At 43.2% G+C, this 13947-nt stretch overlaps 1 protein-coding gene across 1 annotated transcript; it reads right to left on the bottom strand.

Moving 5' to 3' along the window:
* Positions 1-376: 376 nt before the first annotated feature.
* On the bottom strand, positions 377-7270 carry LOC133636135 (acidic leucine-rich nuclear phosphoprotein 32 family member E-like). Its single transcript, XM_062029843.1, has 7 exons — positions 7067-7270; positions 3480-3629; positions 3262-3384; positions 3024-3177; positions 2811-2950; positions 2681-2741; positions 377-670 (listed from the first exon to the last, which is right to left on the bottom strand). The coding sequence occupies exons 1-7, from the start codon at positions 7118-7120 to the stop codon at positions 594-596; spliced, it is 759 nt and encodes a 252-aa protein (XP_061885827.1). The 5' UTR covers positions 7121-7270; the 3' UTR covers positions 377-593.
* Positions 7271-13947: the final 6677 nt, after the last annotated feature.

Genomic DNA, 13947 nt, shown 5'->3' with positions numbered 1-13947 from the left:
CGTCAAATAGCAAGTCAAATGACTGAGGTGTTCAGCAGAAAAATTGGCTAAAAATGTTAGCATGCTAATGCGCACATGCTAACAACCAACGTGTCAAGTCCCAAGTTATCAGACTTATTGGATATGACTGCAAAAATGGCTAAAAACGTAAGCATGCGTCAAGTACAAAGTTATACGACTGACGTTTTCACATGCTAGCATGCTAACATTAGCTTGCAAGCAGTTATCATAGGTCAAGCACGAAGTTATATGACTGTACGGCTTCAAAATTGGTTAAAAATGTTTGCATGCAAATGCTAGCACGCTAACAATAGTTGTTCCGAAATATCCAACATTTAGCGCCGCTATGTGGTCAGATTAGAAAAAAACAAAAATATATATTCTCTCAGATTTATTCGAAAAAGCAATTTCACATGGTCAAATGGTGGCGCCGTAAAATTAACATTTTTTTTAAAAAATGAACAGGGCGAAGTTTCAAAGTTCTATTTACAGACCAGGACCAGGACCCACACAGACCAGGACCAGCTGATCACTGTCCCTCTAAGTGGGCGGGGCTACCAAATGGTGGGCGTGTGGCGTCTGGTGCTCCTCGACTAGTCATCGTCATCGTCGCCGTCGTCATCGTCGTTGTTGTCCCTCTTCCTCTTCTCGCCTTGGACCGCCTCCTCATCTGACACAAAATGGTGGCTGGTTACAGACTTATCCTAATGCGTTCAGTGCACCTACCGATTGACAAAACTGGAGATCGGCCGATGTTTGGTATTTTGACACATATCAGCCAGGTATTTTTTTTTTTAAATTTTCAACTGCAACCGAACTACAGAGCATGTTAGAATGTAAGTATACAGAGCCTTTGCTCAGTACTTTGTTGATGCACCTTTGGCAGCAATTACAGCCTCAAGTCTTTTCGAATATGATGCCTCAAGCTTGGCACACCTATCTTTTGGACATGTTCCGTGACTGACGATATTATCGGCTGATAAATGCTTTAAAATGTAATATCAGAAATTATCGGTATTGGTTTCGAAAAGTAAAATTTCTGACCTTTTAAAACGCCGCTGTACGGAGTGGTACACGGACGTAGGGAGAAGTACAGAGCGCCAATAAACCTTAAAGGCACTGACTTTGCGTGCCGGCCCAATCACATATCTACGGCTTTTCACACACACACAAGTGAATGCAAGGCATACTTGGTCAACAGCCATACAGGTCACACTGAGGGTAGCCTTATAAACAACTTTAACACTGTTACAAATACGCGCCACACTGTGAACCCACACCAAACAAGAATGACAAACACATTCCGGGAGAACATCCGCACCGTAACACAACATAAACACAACAGAACAAATACCCAGAACCCCTTGCAGCACTAACTCTTCCGGGACGCTACAATATACACAAAACCCGCCTCCCAGCCCCGCCCACCTAAACCTCCTCATGCTCTCTCAGGGAGAGCATGTCCCAAATTCCAAGCTGCTGTTTTGAGGCATGTTAAAAAAAATAATGCACTTTGTGACTTCAATAATAAATATGGCAGTGCCAAGAGGCACTTTTTTTCCATAACTTGAGTTGATTTATTTTGGAAAACCTTGTTACATTGTTTAATGCATCCAGCGGGGCATCACAACAAAATTAGGCATAATAATGTGTTAATTCCACGACTGTATGTATCGGTATCGGTTGATATCGTAATCGGTAATTAGAGTGGGACAATATCGGAATATCGGCAAAAAAGCCATTATCGGACATCTCTAGTAACAACAATGTACAAACAGCAGTCGCAACTTTAGAGGTACCCTCTTTTAATATTGCTTATCGACCTCCTTGAGTACCGTATTTTTCGGACTATAAGTCGCAGTTTTTTTTCATAGTTTGGCCGGGGGTGCGACTTATACTCAGGAACGACTTATGTGTGAAATTAACACATTACCGTAAAATATCAAATCCTATTATTTAGCTCATTCACGTAAGAGACTAGACGTATAAGATTTCATGGGATTTAGCGATTAGGAGTGACAGATTGTTTGGTAAACGTATAGCATGTTCTATATGTTATAGTTATTTGAATGACTCTTACCATAATGTTACGTTAACATACCAGGCACATTCTCAGTTGGTTATTTATGCCTCATATAACGTATTCAGCCTGTTCTTCACTATTCTTTATGTATTTTAAATTGCCTTTCAAATGTCTATTCTTGGTGTTGGGTTTAATCAAATAAATTTCCCCAAAAAATGCGACTTATACTCCAGTGCGACTTATATGTTTTTTTCCTTCTTTATTATGCATTTTCGGCCGGTGCGACGTATACTCCGGAGCGACTTATACACCGAAAAATACGGTACTAATAATCGGCTCTGAAAAAAACAAATAGGTCGACCTCCAGACCAGTGATTCTCAAACTGTGGTACGCTACATAATCACTTGATTGAAGTACAATGTTTTGTTTTCCTATATTCAAACACAGTGTTACCGTTCAACCTGTGTGTAATGTTACAGTGACCAACACAATTAAATACACTTGTTAAATAAAACCTCTGCCTTGTTTTTAATGAATACATAGGCCTACTATGCTACTGTATTTTAATGTTGGTCTTTATGGTGGCACTTTTGAGAACCACTGGTGTAGAAAAAAAAAAAAACACTTTGCTGCTCCCCCCTTTTTTTAATACAAACCTCCATCTTCGTCCTCGTCGTCCTCCTCTTCCTCGACGTAGTCTCCGTCATCTTCCTCGTCCTGACCTCAGACATCAGGTGGGTCAAAGGTTGCGGTGCGTTTGTGTGGATGCCATGGAATGGGACTCACCTGGATTCCCTCCTTCATCAGGTAGGACAGCCCCACCTCTTCGCCGTCCTCGTCTTCTTCCGAGCCGTCATCCTCCTCGTCGTCTTCGTCGTCATCGTCGTCGTCGTCGTCCCCGTGCGGGCCGGCGCCGTCGTCCGGGTCTGGAACACAAAGTCAGGTCTCACATCCGCCGATGGCTAAAGCGCCGTCTGACGCGGGGCATAGGGGGAATACCGTCGTCAGAGTCGGGCGCCTCGTTGTCTTGCCGATCGTAGCCGTCCAAGTACGTGACGTTGGGCAGGAGGCGGAAGACGGTGTCCCTGTAGTCGTCCAGCGTGGTCACCTCGCAGCCGAACAAGTCCAAAGTCTTCAGGTACTTCAGGTTCTTCTGCGAGGACAACGTGTGGCCGCCGTGTTACGAGTCGCGACTTCAACTCCACTCGCTTTCGTTGCTGGATAACTTCGGACTCACCAGAGCCTCGACGGAGCTGAGCTCACGGATCTTGTTCCCGCTCAGGTTGATGGAGACCAGGTCGGGACACTTCTCCGCCAGCGTGTCCAAGCCGCCACAGATAGCGTTGTCGCTCACTTCCAGCTGCAAGGCAACAACGTGGAACATGGCAAGTGTGCTCACTCCCCCCCCCACGCCCTGGCAGCAGTGCATCATGGGAACAGGAAGTGAGGGCTCACCTTCTGTAGCTTAGGGAGTGACGGCAGTTTGGAGAGCGAGGTGAGGCCTACGTTGACCATCCTGAGCACCTCCAGACCCTTGAACTCCTCCGTCACCCCTTGGACCTCGCCGTCGCTGGAAAGACACTTGTCCACCGCTAGCATGGACACCTGCACCACAACAAATACACAACTGTTGACACTTGTCCACCGCTAGCATGGACACCTGCACCACAACAAATACACTACTGTTGACACTTGTCCACCGCTAGCATTGACACCTGCACCACAACACAATTGGTGACACGTGTTCACCATTATAATGTGGACCACAACAAATACACAATTGTTGACACTAGTCCACTATTAGCATTAGGGTTGGGTATCGTTTGAATTCGAACTATTCTGATTCCAATTCCGATTCTTTGTTTCGATTCCAATTCCTGACGATTCTCGATTCCGATTCTTTTAAGAGGCAGGGTCAAAAAAAAGTTTAGGATATTTTAAATGAGCTAGCTAACCTACAGTCTTTCTGAATGAAATAGTCTGACATTCTCCATCAATTTTAATTCTATTAACTTTTTATGAACTTTACTATAAATTCCTCACAGGGCTGTTTTCAACAAGAATATAAATATCAAATCTATGAACTTGAATATAAATATTATAAATTATGAATACATTTTCCCAGGGGTACACTTTCCTCAAGAGAGCTTTATTTTTGAAAACCTCATGAAAACACATTTACACATAAGTGTATGATGCTGCAGGAAACCTCATGAAAACACATTTACACACACAAGTGTATGATGCTGCAGGTACTTAAAAATGTTACCGTGCTCCCACTGATGGGCTAACCTGGTGCAGAAAAGCAAATAAACAATAAGAAACAACTTGCAAAACCCAGTCCAGATTAGCAGCAGGGACAGTATAAAATCAGAGACAGTTCTTGTTTAGGAAAATGACCATATCCGCCTTCTCAGGCAGGATGCGTGAGCGTTCTGGACAGATAGTGTCTCCTGCTGTGTAAAATACACGTTCACTGGGTGTGGAAGAAGCTTGAACGCATAAATAGGAGGAAGCGAGATATGACAGCAAAGGATAAGTCTTTTGTTGGTTCCACCACCGTGCAGCAGGGTCATCAGACATAAGTATCGGTGGAACGTCCTGGTACATCTGCAGCTCTCTCTCCACTCGTTTCTTGATGGACATGGAGCTCTGTTATTTCATTTTTTTTTGTAAAGTAAAGCCACACTTTCGACCGCCGACGCCCGCTATCCATGCTTGAGCTTGACTGACTCGCTCGGCGGACATATTTTTTTCCGGTCGGCGCACTGGTATCGAAAATAGGAATCGAAATTTAAACTTTTGAACGATTCCGGGAGAATCGGAACGTTAGTCCCGGTTCCAATCGATACTCGATACCCAACCCTAATTAGCATTGACACCTGCACGACAACACAATTGGTGACACGTGTCCACCATTATAATGTGGACCACAACAAATACACAACTGTTGACACTTGTCCACCATTATAATGTGCACAACAACAAATACACGACTGTTGACACTTGTCCACCGCTAGCATGGACACCTGCACCACAACAAATACACAATTATTGACACTCTAGCCCACTATTGGCATTGACACCTGCAAGACAACACAATTGTTGACATTGTCCACCATTATAATGTGCACAACAACAAATACACAATTGTTGACACTTGTATTAGCATGGACACATGCACGACAACAAACACACAACTGTTGACACTTGTCCACCGCTGGCATGGACATTTGCACCACAACAAATACACAATTATTGACACTCTAGTCCACTATTAGCATTGACACCTGCAAGACAACACAATTGTTGAAACTTGTCCACCATTATAATGTGCACAACAACAAATACACAATTGTTGACACTTGTCCACCATTATAATGTGCACAACAACAAATACACAACCGTAGACACTTGTCCACCACTGGCATGGACATTTGCACCACAACAAATACACAGTTATTGACACTCTAGTCCACTATTAGCATGGACACCTGCACGACAACAAATACACAATCGTTGACACTTGTCCACCACTGGCATGGACATTTGCACCACAACAAATACACAATTATTGACACTCTAGTCCACTATTAGCATGGACACCTGCACGACAACAAATACACAATCGTTGACACTTGTCCACCGCAAGCATAGAAACCTGCACGTTGACACCACAACAAATACATAATTATTGGCACTCTAGCCCACTATTGGCATTGACACCTGCAAGACAACAATTGTTGACACTTGTCCACCATTATAAGGTGCACAACAACAAATACACAATTGTTGACACTTGTATTAGCATGGACACATGCACGACAACAAACACACAACTGTTGACACTTGTCCACCGCTGGCATGGACACCTGCACCACAACAAATACACAATTATTGACACTCTAGCCCACTATTGGCATTGACACCTGCAAGACAACACAATTGTTGACACTTGTCCACCATTATATTGTGCACAACAACAAATACACAATTGTTGACACTTGTCCACCATTATAATGTGCACAATAACAAATACACAACTGTTGACACTTGTCCACCGCTAGCATGGACACCTGCACCACAACAAATACACAATTATTGGCACTCTAGCCCACTATTGGCATTGACACCTGCAAGACAACAATTGTTGACACTTGTCCACCATTATAAGGGGCACAACAACAAATACACAATTGTCGACACTTGTATTAGCATGGACACAAGCACGACAACAAACACACAACTGTTGACACTTGTCCACCGCTAGCATGGACACCTGCACCACAACAAATACACAATTATTGGCACTCTAGTCCACTATTAGCATTGACACCTGCAAGACAACACAATTGTTGACACTTGTCCACCATTATATTGTGCACAACAACAAATACACCATTTTTGACACTTGTCCACCATTATATAGTGCACAACGACAAATACACAATTGTTGACACTTGTCCACCGCTGGCATGGACACCTGCACCACAATAAATACACAATTATTGACACTCTTGCCCACCATTATAATGTGCACAATAACAAATACACAATTGTTGACACTTGTCCACCGCTGGCATGGACACCTGCACCACAATAAATACACAATTATTGACAGTCTTGTCCACCATTATAATGTGCACAACAACAAATGCACAATTGTTGACACTTGTATTAGCATGGACACATGCACATGCACGACAACACGCACACAATTGTTGACACGTGTCCACCATCATCATGAGAAAAAAACGACCCCAACTCGTGCACGCGCCTGTCGTGCACGTTGGCGCCACCGCGTTTGCGCGGCAAACAGCAGCAGGACGGCGATTCAAACAGGTGACGTCGACTGGAAGGCGCGAACATTAAGTGAACATAAAACGGGCGGAACTCGGGCGTCACAGACAACAAGGTTCCGGCCCAGAAGCGCATGTCGGAATTAAACATTTGAACTCGACTCCATGTTGACGTAAACTCCCTGAAAAAAAGCTTCGAGTGGGAACAAAAAGAGGAATTTGGCGAACGTGGCCATTACGCACCTCAGCCGGACTTCTGTCCCTCAGCTCCAAGCTCACTCTCTTTTTCATGTCCATGTTGTCCCGCGGGTGTTTCTTCCACAAGGTTTGCAAAAAAAACAAAACCAAAGGAATGGAAAGTGAGCTCTCGCTATGGTTCTCCTCTTACAGGCCAGGGAAGCACAACTAGACCGCCATGTTGGACACGAAGCACCGCCTTCTGCGTGAGATCACGCCTCCTTTTACGGGTGAACCAATCGTTTCGTGGCAAGCTTGTCTCCTATTGGTTGGAAGACTAAAGTAACCCCGCCCTCTTCCCGCGTGTGTCGCATTGACTGAGACCATATTTTAACAAAAGAAGGGGATTTAAGTGTGTTGTGTCCCGATCGCCGCAATGTTCGAGAGAAGGTTGCGTTGTAGAGCAACTTAAATGGTCCGTGGATGTTTTTGTCATCTTTTATCTTAACTGAAAACATTTTTTTATTTTAATGTCATTTTGAAATACTAAAAAACATTTAACATTACTAAAATAAAAAATAAAAATGGACGCGATATTCCGACACCGGAAACGGAAGTTGTATACTGCGTAAACATTTTTTTTTATAATGGCTAAATAAGTAGTTTTTTTTGTTAGTTTTTTTTTCATGGAAAAATAAGTGTTTTTTGTCTATAAACACAGAATAAAACACCACGATGTTTAATTCTAACAGGCTCGTCTGGGGTTTTGTCTTTAAAAATCTACTTCCAATCTTTTTTTTGTGTCAGTTTTTTCGTTTCTGCTGACTGCTGATTGTTTAGACACTAAAAAAAATATTGCTTTGTTTTGAATTGTATTTCAATTTTTATTTCAAAATAATTTTTAAATAAACATTTTAGCTTTCCAATTCCCATTTCGTAGAATGAAAATGTAATGACCAAAACATACACTGACCTGAAATGATGCTCACTTTGCTCAGCGGTAAAATGTTTTTGTTTTTAAAAGCACAAATAAGTCAAGCGTTTCCGATTAAAATCTTACCTCAAAATATGGCAATAATGTTGCATTCATAGACTGCTCGGGGATGGGAAATATTTCCTTTGGATCTTAAGGATTATAAAATGATGATCTATTAGTGTTTTGTGTCAGATATTATCTTTATTGCAGCCGCCATCATTTCAACAAATGCCTTATTGTAGTCATTTACATGTGATAAAACCTTTCGCTGGGGTCAACAGTTCAGGCCAATGGTCTAAATCACAGGTGTCAAACTCAAGGCCCGGGGCCCAGATATGGCCTGCCACATTATTTTATATGGCCTCTCTAACGCCTGGAAATAATATGCATCTATCAAATACCTTTTTTATTTTTATTTTTTTAACTAAACTTTTCACTTTGACATAAAAAAAAATAATGTACTGCATGAAATAGCATACATTTTAAATTGTGATATTAGTATTTCTAAGCATTTTTATTTTTTGTTAAAATAGAAATGCATACTTAAATATCTGTTATCCATCAAATTGTACACTGTAAAAATGACAATTGATGTTACAGTAGGTTTTACGCACACGTGTACGTCTACATGAAGCATACATGATGAGCATATGTAGACACGCCCTAATTCTCTGTATGTCTATGCATAAGAGTATAGAAATGTATTTTTCATTATAATTATTGTTATTGTTTTTGCTTTACAACATTTTTTTTTCTGTATGACATGCACTATAATTATTGTTTATTTCTGAAAAAAAAAAAAAACATTTAAAATGGGGGGTGGGGCAATGTTAAGGGAAAAGATGTGTATTTAAAAAAATTATTGCAATAAAGTACGGTGGGTTTTTACAACATTTGCATAGTATAATTGTTTTTACGGTAAAAAACTTACAACTGAAATGGTCGTAAAAAAACAATGGTACTGTTTTTCTATTTGCAATAATATGTTGTAAAAACTATATTTTACAGTAAAAATTCTAATGACTGATTTGCCTTTTTTTTTGCTGTAAAATCTAATTTTTTTCCTGTTTTACACTGTATGTAAAAATATGTATAATAATCGAACGCAAAGTAATTCATATATAATTCGCCTGTACAAGCGGCCCTTTGAGGGCAGCTATAGCTGCGAAAACGAGTGTGACACCCTAGTTTCTAAAGGGATGTTGACCTATTTCGGGGGTCAGCAACCCGCGACTCTAGAGCCGCATGCGGCTCTTTAGCGCCGCCCTAGTGGCTCTCTGGACCTCTTACAGAGATGTGTAAAAATGGAAAAATATAATTTTTCATTTAATATATGACACAAACATTCCTAATTGTTAGAAATCCCACTGTTTATATTAAACATGCTTCACAGATGAGAGTATTTGGAAAGCACTGTTTTGTCCTATTAATTTCAGAGATCATTGAACCCATCGTAGTTTGTTTACATGTACAACTTTCTCCGACGCTGCCACAGAAAGACGTATTTTATGCCACTCCTTTTTTGTCTCATTTTGTCCACCAAACGTTTTATGCTGTGCGTGAATGCACAAAAGGTGAGCTTTGTTGAGTTTATTGATTTGCTGGAGTGCTTATCAGGCATATTTGGTCTGCAAGCTAGTCGATGCCAACATGCTATTAAGGCCAGCTGTATGTACATATTGCATCATCATGCCTCGTTTGTAGGTATATTTGAGCTCATTTAATTTCCTTTACTGTGTGTTTAATTTATATTTGCATGTCTCATGACACCTTATCTGTATGTAATATTGGCTGCATTTTTCATAGTTGTTTGTGTGCCGTGTTGTTCCAGGCCACAGCAAACGTTAACCAGCTTGCAAACATTGTAATAAATCCATTAGAAGACGACAGCCTGCCGTTTCCTTTAACTTGGACACACACATCTATACCTTTGGCCATTCGGAGCCAGTCATTTCCAGGAGTTCTGTGAGAAGCCTCCATTTTACTAATGATTTCCAATGTTGCAAAAATGTGTAGAACAACAATTAAAATACAACATTTCTGTCAACAAAGATTTGCGTCAGCCTTTGATAGTAGGCTACAGCTAATATAGACACTTACATCATGTGTTGCCTTCATTATTGTCAGAGTTTGTTGGTGACGAACCCCAAGATGCAGAGATGATGGCAGGCATTATGCGAGAAAACATGATTTAATTAAAATACTATGGCAAAAAACAAACAAAAGGGTACAAACAAAAGGCGCGCACACGGCGGAGAACAAACTTGGCTATGAACTAAAAAGCACAAAGGCTAACTGTCGACAAACAAAAACACTTACTGTGACACGAAGGAACTAGGACTAGAGCGGAGTGAACAAAAGTAGACAGAGCTACAACGAAGTATCGTGACAGGTAGTAGTGACATTGACCAGTAGACACTATAATCCAGCCGTGACTGGAGGGCAGGACAGGTCTAAATAGGCAGCTGGCTGACTGGCACCAGGTGTGGCCATGTGCCAATCAGCCACAGCTGAGGAGACAAAGCACTCAGGGAAATGAAGACAAAATAAAAGCACTGACAGGAAACTAAGAACAGGAAACCAAGACAAACGCAGAGGAAAACTAAAACTTGACCAAACTGTCAGGGACAACCCTGACAGTAGCCCCCCTTCCCATAACGGATATCAGACGTATCAAAAAATCCCCCCCACCCAAAAAAAAAAAAACAGTCCAAAGTCAAGGGAGGGTGGAGGGAGGACAAGGAGGTGGGCCGCCAGGCCAAGTGTCCCCGCAACCAGCGGGGAAGAGTCAGGTGGCGACGGCGTGTTGAACGCCACCGCAATTGGCGAGGCGGCTCGACCGCCGGCATGGGAGGACCCACCGGAGACGATGGCGGCGGCGCCCTCTGCTGGCCCACCGGAGACGATGGCGGCGGCGCCCTCTGCTGGCCCACCGGAGACGGTGGCGGCGGCGCCCTCTGCTGGCCCACCGGAGAGGGTGGTGGTGGAGACTCCTGCTGGTCCACCGGAGAGGGTGGTGGTGGAGACCCCTGCTGGTCCACCGGATAGGGTGGTGGTGGAGACCCCTGCTGGTCCGCCGGAGAGGGTGGTGGTGGAGACCCCTGCTGGTCCGCCGGAGAGGGTGGTGGTGGAGACCCCTGCTGGTCCTCCGGAGAGGGTGGTGGTGGAGACCCCTGCTGGTCCGCCGGAGAGGGTGGTGGAGACCCCTGCTGGTCCGCCGGAGAGGGTGGTGGAGACCCCTGCTGGTCCACCAGAGAGGATGGGCCGTCTGTTGCAGACCCCTCGGAGATGATGGCGCCGTCTCTTGCAGACCCACTGGGGTGAGTAGCTGTGCCTCCCCAGCTGCACAGCTACTCATAACCCCCCCCCCCCCCAGATAGGCCCACAGACGACAGGGGTGGGTGGAAGAGGGCTTGAGAAGCGGCCGAACTTTTCTTTAAATTAGCCATTAGTTCTAAAGCCTTGTTAAGCCTCTCTGCCATGGACATCTCTGCGAGGTTTGTGTTAGGCTGGATTATTCTGTCAAAGTTTTTTGGTGACGAACCCCAAGGTGCAGAGATGATGGCAGGCATTATGCGAGAAAACATGATTTAATTAAAATACTATGGCAAAAAACAAACAAAAGGGTACAAACAAAAGACGGAGAACAAACTTGGCTATGAACTAAAATAGCACAAAGGCTAACTGTCGACAAAAAACAAAAACACTTACTGTGACACGAAGTAACTATGACTTGAGCGGAGTGGACAAAAGTAGACAGAGCTACAACGAAGTATCGTGACAGGTAGTAGTGACATTGACCAGTAGACACTACAATAATCCAGCCGTGACTGGAGGGCAGGATAGGTCTAAATAGGCAGCTGGCTGACTGGCACCAGGTGTGGCCACGTGCCAATCAGCCGCAGCTGAGGAGACAAAGCACTCAGGGAAATGAAGACAAAATAAAAGCACTGACAGGAAACTAAGAACAGGAAACCAAGACAAACGCAGAGGAAAATTAAACTTGACCAAACTGTCAGGGACAACCCTGACAATTATAACACTTATATAAGACTTTTAAAGTCATTTTGATAGTAGGCTAATATAGCTCATTTAGACACATCATGTGTTGCCTTCATTATAACACTTATATAAGACTTTTTAAAGTCATTTTGATAGTAGGCTAATATAGACACTTACATCATGTGTTGCCTTCATTATAACACTTATATAAGACTTTTAAAGTCATTTTGATAGTAGGCTAATATAGCTAATATAGACACTTACATCATGTAATGCCTTCATTATAACACTTATATGAGACTTTTAAAGTCATTTTGATAGTAGGCTAATATAGACACTTACATCATGTGTTGCCTTCATTATAACACTTATATAAGACTTTTAAAGTCATTTTGATAGTAGGCTAATATAGCTAATATAGACACTTACATCATGTAATGCCTTCATTATAACACTTATATAAGACTTTTAAAGTCATTTTGATAGTAGGCTAATATAGCTAATATAGACACTTACATCATGTAATGCCTTCATTATAACACTTATATAAGACTTTTAAAGTCATTTTGATAGTAGGCTAATATAGACACTTACATCATGTGTTGCCTTCATTATAACACTTATACAAGACTTTTAAAGTAATTTTGATAGTAGGCTAATATAGCTAATATAGACACTTACATCATGTGTTGCCTTCATTATAACACTTATATAAGAATTAAAGTCATTTTGATAGTAGGCTAATATAGCTAATATAGACACTTACATCATTACCAAAGTATATACAGTTTATTAAATGCCCGACCAGAGAGGAGAACACGCTGGATCACTGCTACATTACACTGAGCAAGGCTTTTCATACAGTCCCGCGCGCTGCTCTTGGACTATCAGATCACGTGATGGTGCACTTAATCCCTTCATACAGACAGAGACTGAAACTGGCTAAACCTGTTATGAGGAACATTAAGTGTTTCACCGCCGAGTCTGTGGACGAGTTGCGTGCTTGCTGGGAAACGACAGACTGGGAGGCAATTGGAGCGGCCACGAACAATCTGGACGAGTGTACGGACACTGTGACCTCATACATACAGTTCAATGAGGCGCGCATCATTCCAACGCGCACCAGGATTTGTTATAACAACGACAAGCCCTGGTTCACACCCAAGCTCCGACAGCTGCGCAAGAAGAAGGAGGCTGCGTGGAGAAGCGGGGACCGAAGTACATACAGAGAAGCGAAGTACCACTTCACCAGGGAAGTGGAGAAAGCTAAATCTGTGTACTCTAACCGTCTACAGGAACAGTTCCGCTCCAATGATTCTGCGGCAGTTTGGAGAGGTCTAAGGGCCCTTACGAACTATAAGCCCAAAACCCCCCAGGCCCTGAATGACCGGACTCTCGCTCAGGGCCTCAACACACATTACTGTCGTCATGAACGGCCTTCAGCTCATCAAAGCCATGCTCCCCCCACCATCACCCTCCCCACCAATGCCAGCACATCATTAAAGGAGTTAAAGGACTCAAAGGACTCCAATGACATCACAGGACTCCAAAAACATCATAAGACTGTAAAGACCCTCTCCATCAAAGAAGAGGATGTACGCCGGCAGTTCTTGAAGCTGAATACGCGGAAGGCCCCCGGGCCGGATGGTGTCTCCCCCTCCACTCTCAGACACTGTGCGGACCAGCTGGCTCCTGTCTTCACTGACATTTTTAACACCTCTCTGGAGCTATGCCGCGTGCCGTCCTGCTTTAAGACCTCTACCATTGTCCCTGTCCCCAAGAAAGCACGGATCACAGGACTAAATGACTACAGGCCGGTCGCGCTGATGTCTGTGGTCATGAAGTCCTTTGAGCGCTTGGTCCTGCCCCACCTCAAGGACATCACCGCCCCCCTCCTGGACCCACGGCAGTTCACCTACAGAGCCAACAGGTCTGTGGATGATGCAGTGAACCTGGCCCTCCACTTCAT

This window comes from Entelurus aequoreus, linkage group LG20 (assembly GCF_033978785.1).
Source record: "Entelurus aequoreus isolate RoL-2023_Sb linkage group LG20, RoL_Eaeq_v1.1, whole genome shotgun sequence".
Lineage (NCBI taxonomy): Eukaryota > Metazoa > Chordata > Actinopteri > Syngnathiformes > Syngnathidae > Entelurus > Entelurus aequoreus.
Note: the sequence above shows the minus strand (reverse complement) of the source record. Positions and strands in the feature narration are given on the sequence as shown.

Excerpts from the sequence above, each read along its gene's own strand:
- LOC133636135 (XM_062029843.1), bottom strand. The coding sequence starts at position 7,120 with ATGGACATGAAAAAGAGAGTGAGCTTGGAGCTGAGGGACAGAAGTCCG. Across the intron at positions 3,630-7,066 it reads GGGACAGAAGTCCGGCTGAG|GTGTCCATGCTAGCGGTGGA; the intron begins GTGCGTAATGGC and ends GTTGTGGTGCAG. Across the intron at positions 3,178-3,261 it reads TCAGCTCCGTCGAGGCTCTG|AAGAACCTGAAGTACCTGAA; the intron begins GTGAGTCCGAAG and ends TTGTCCTCGCAG.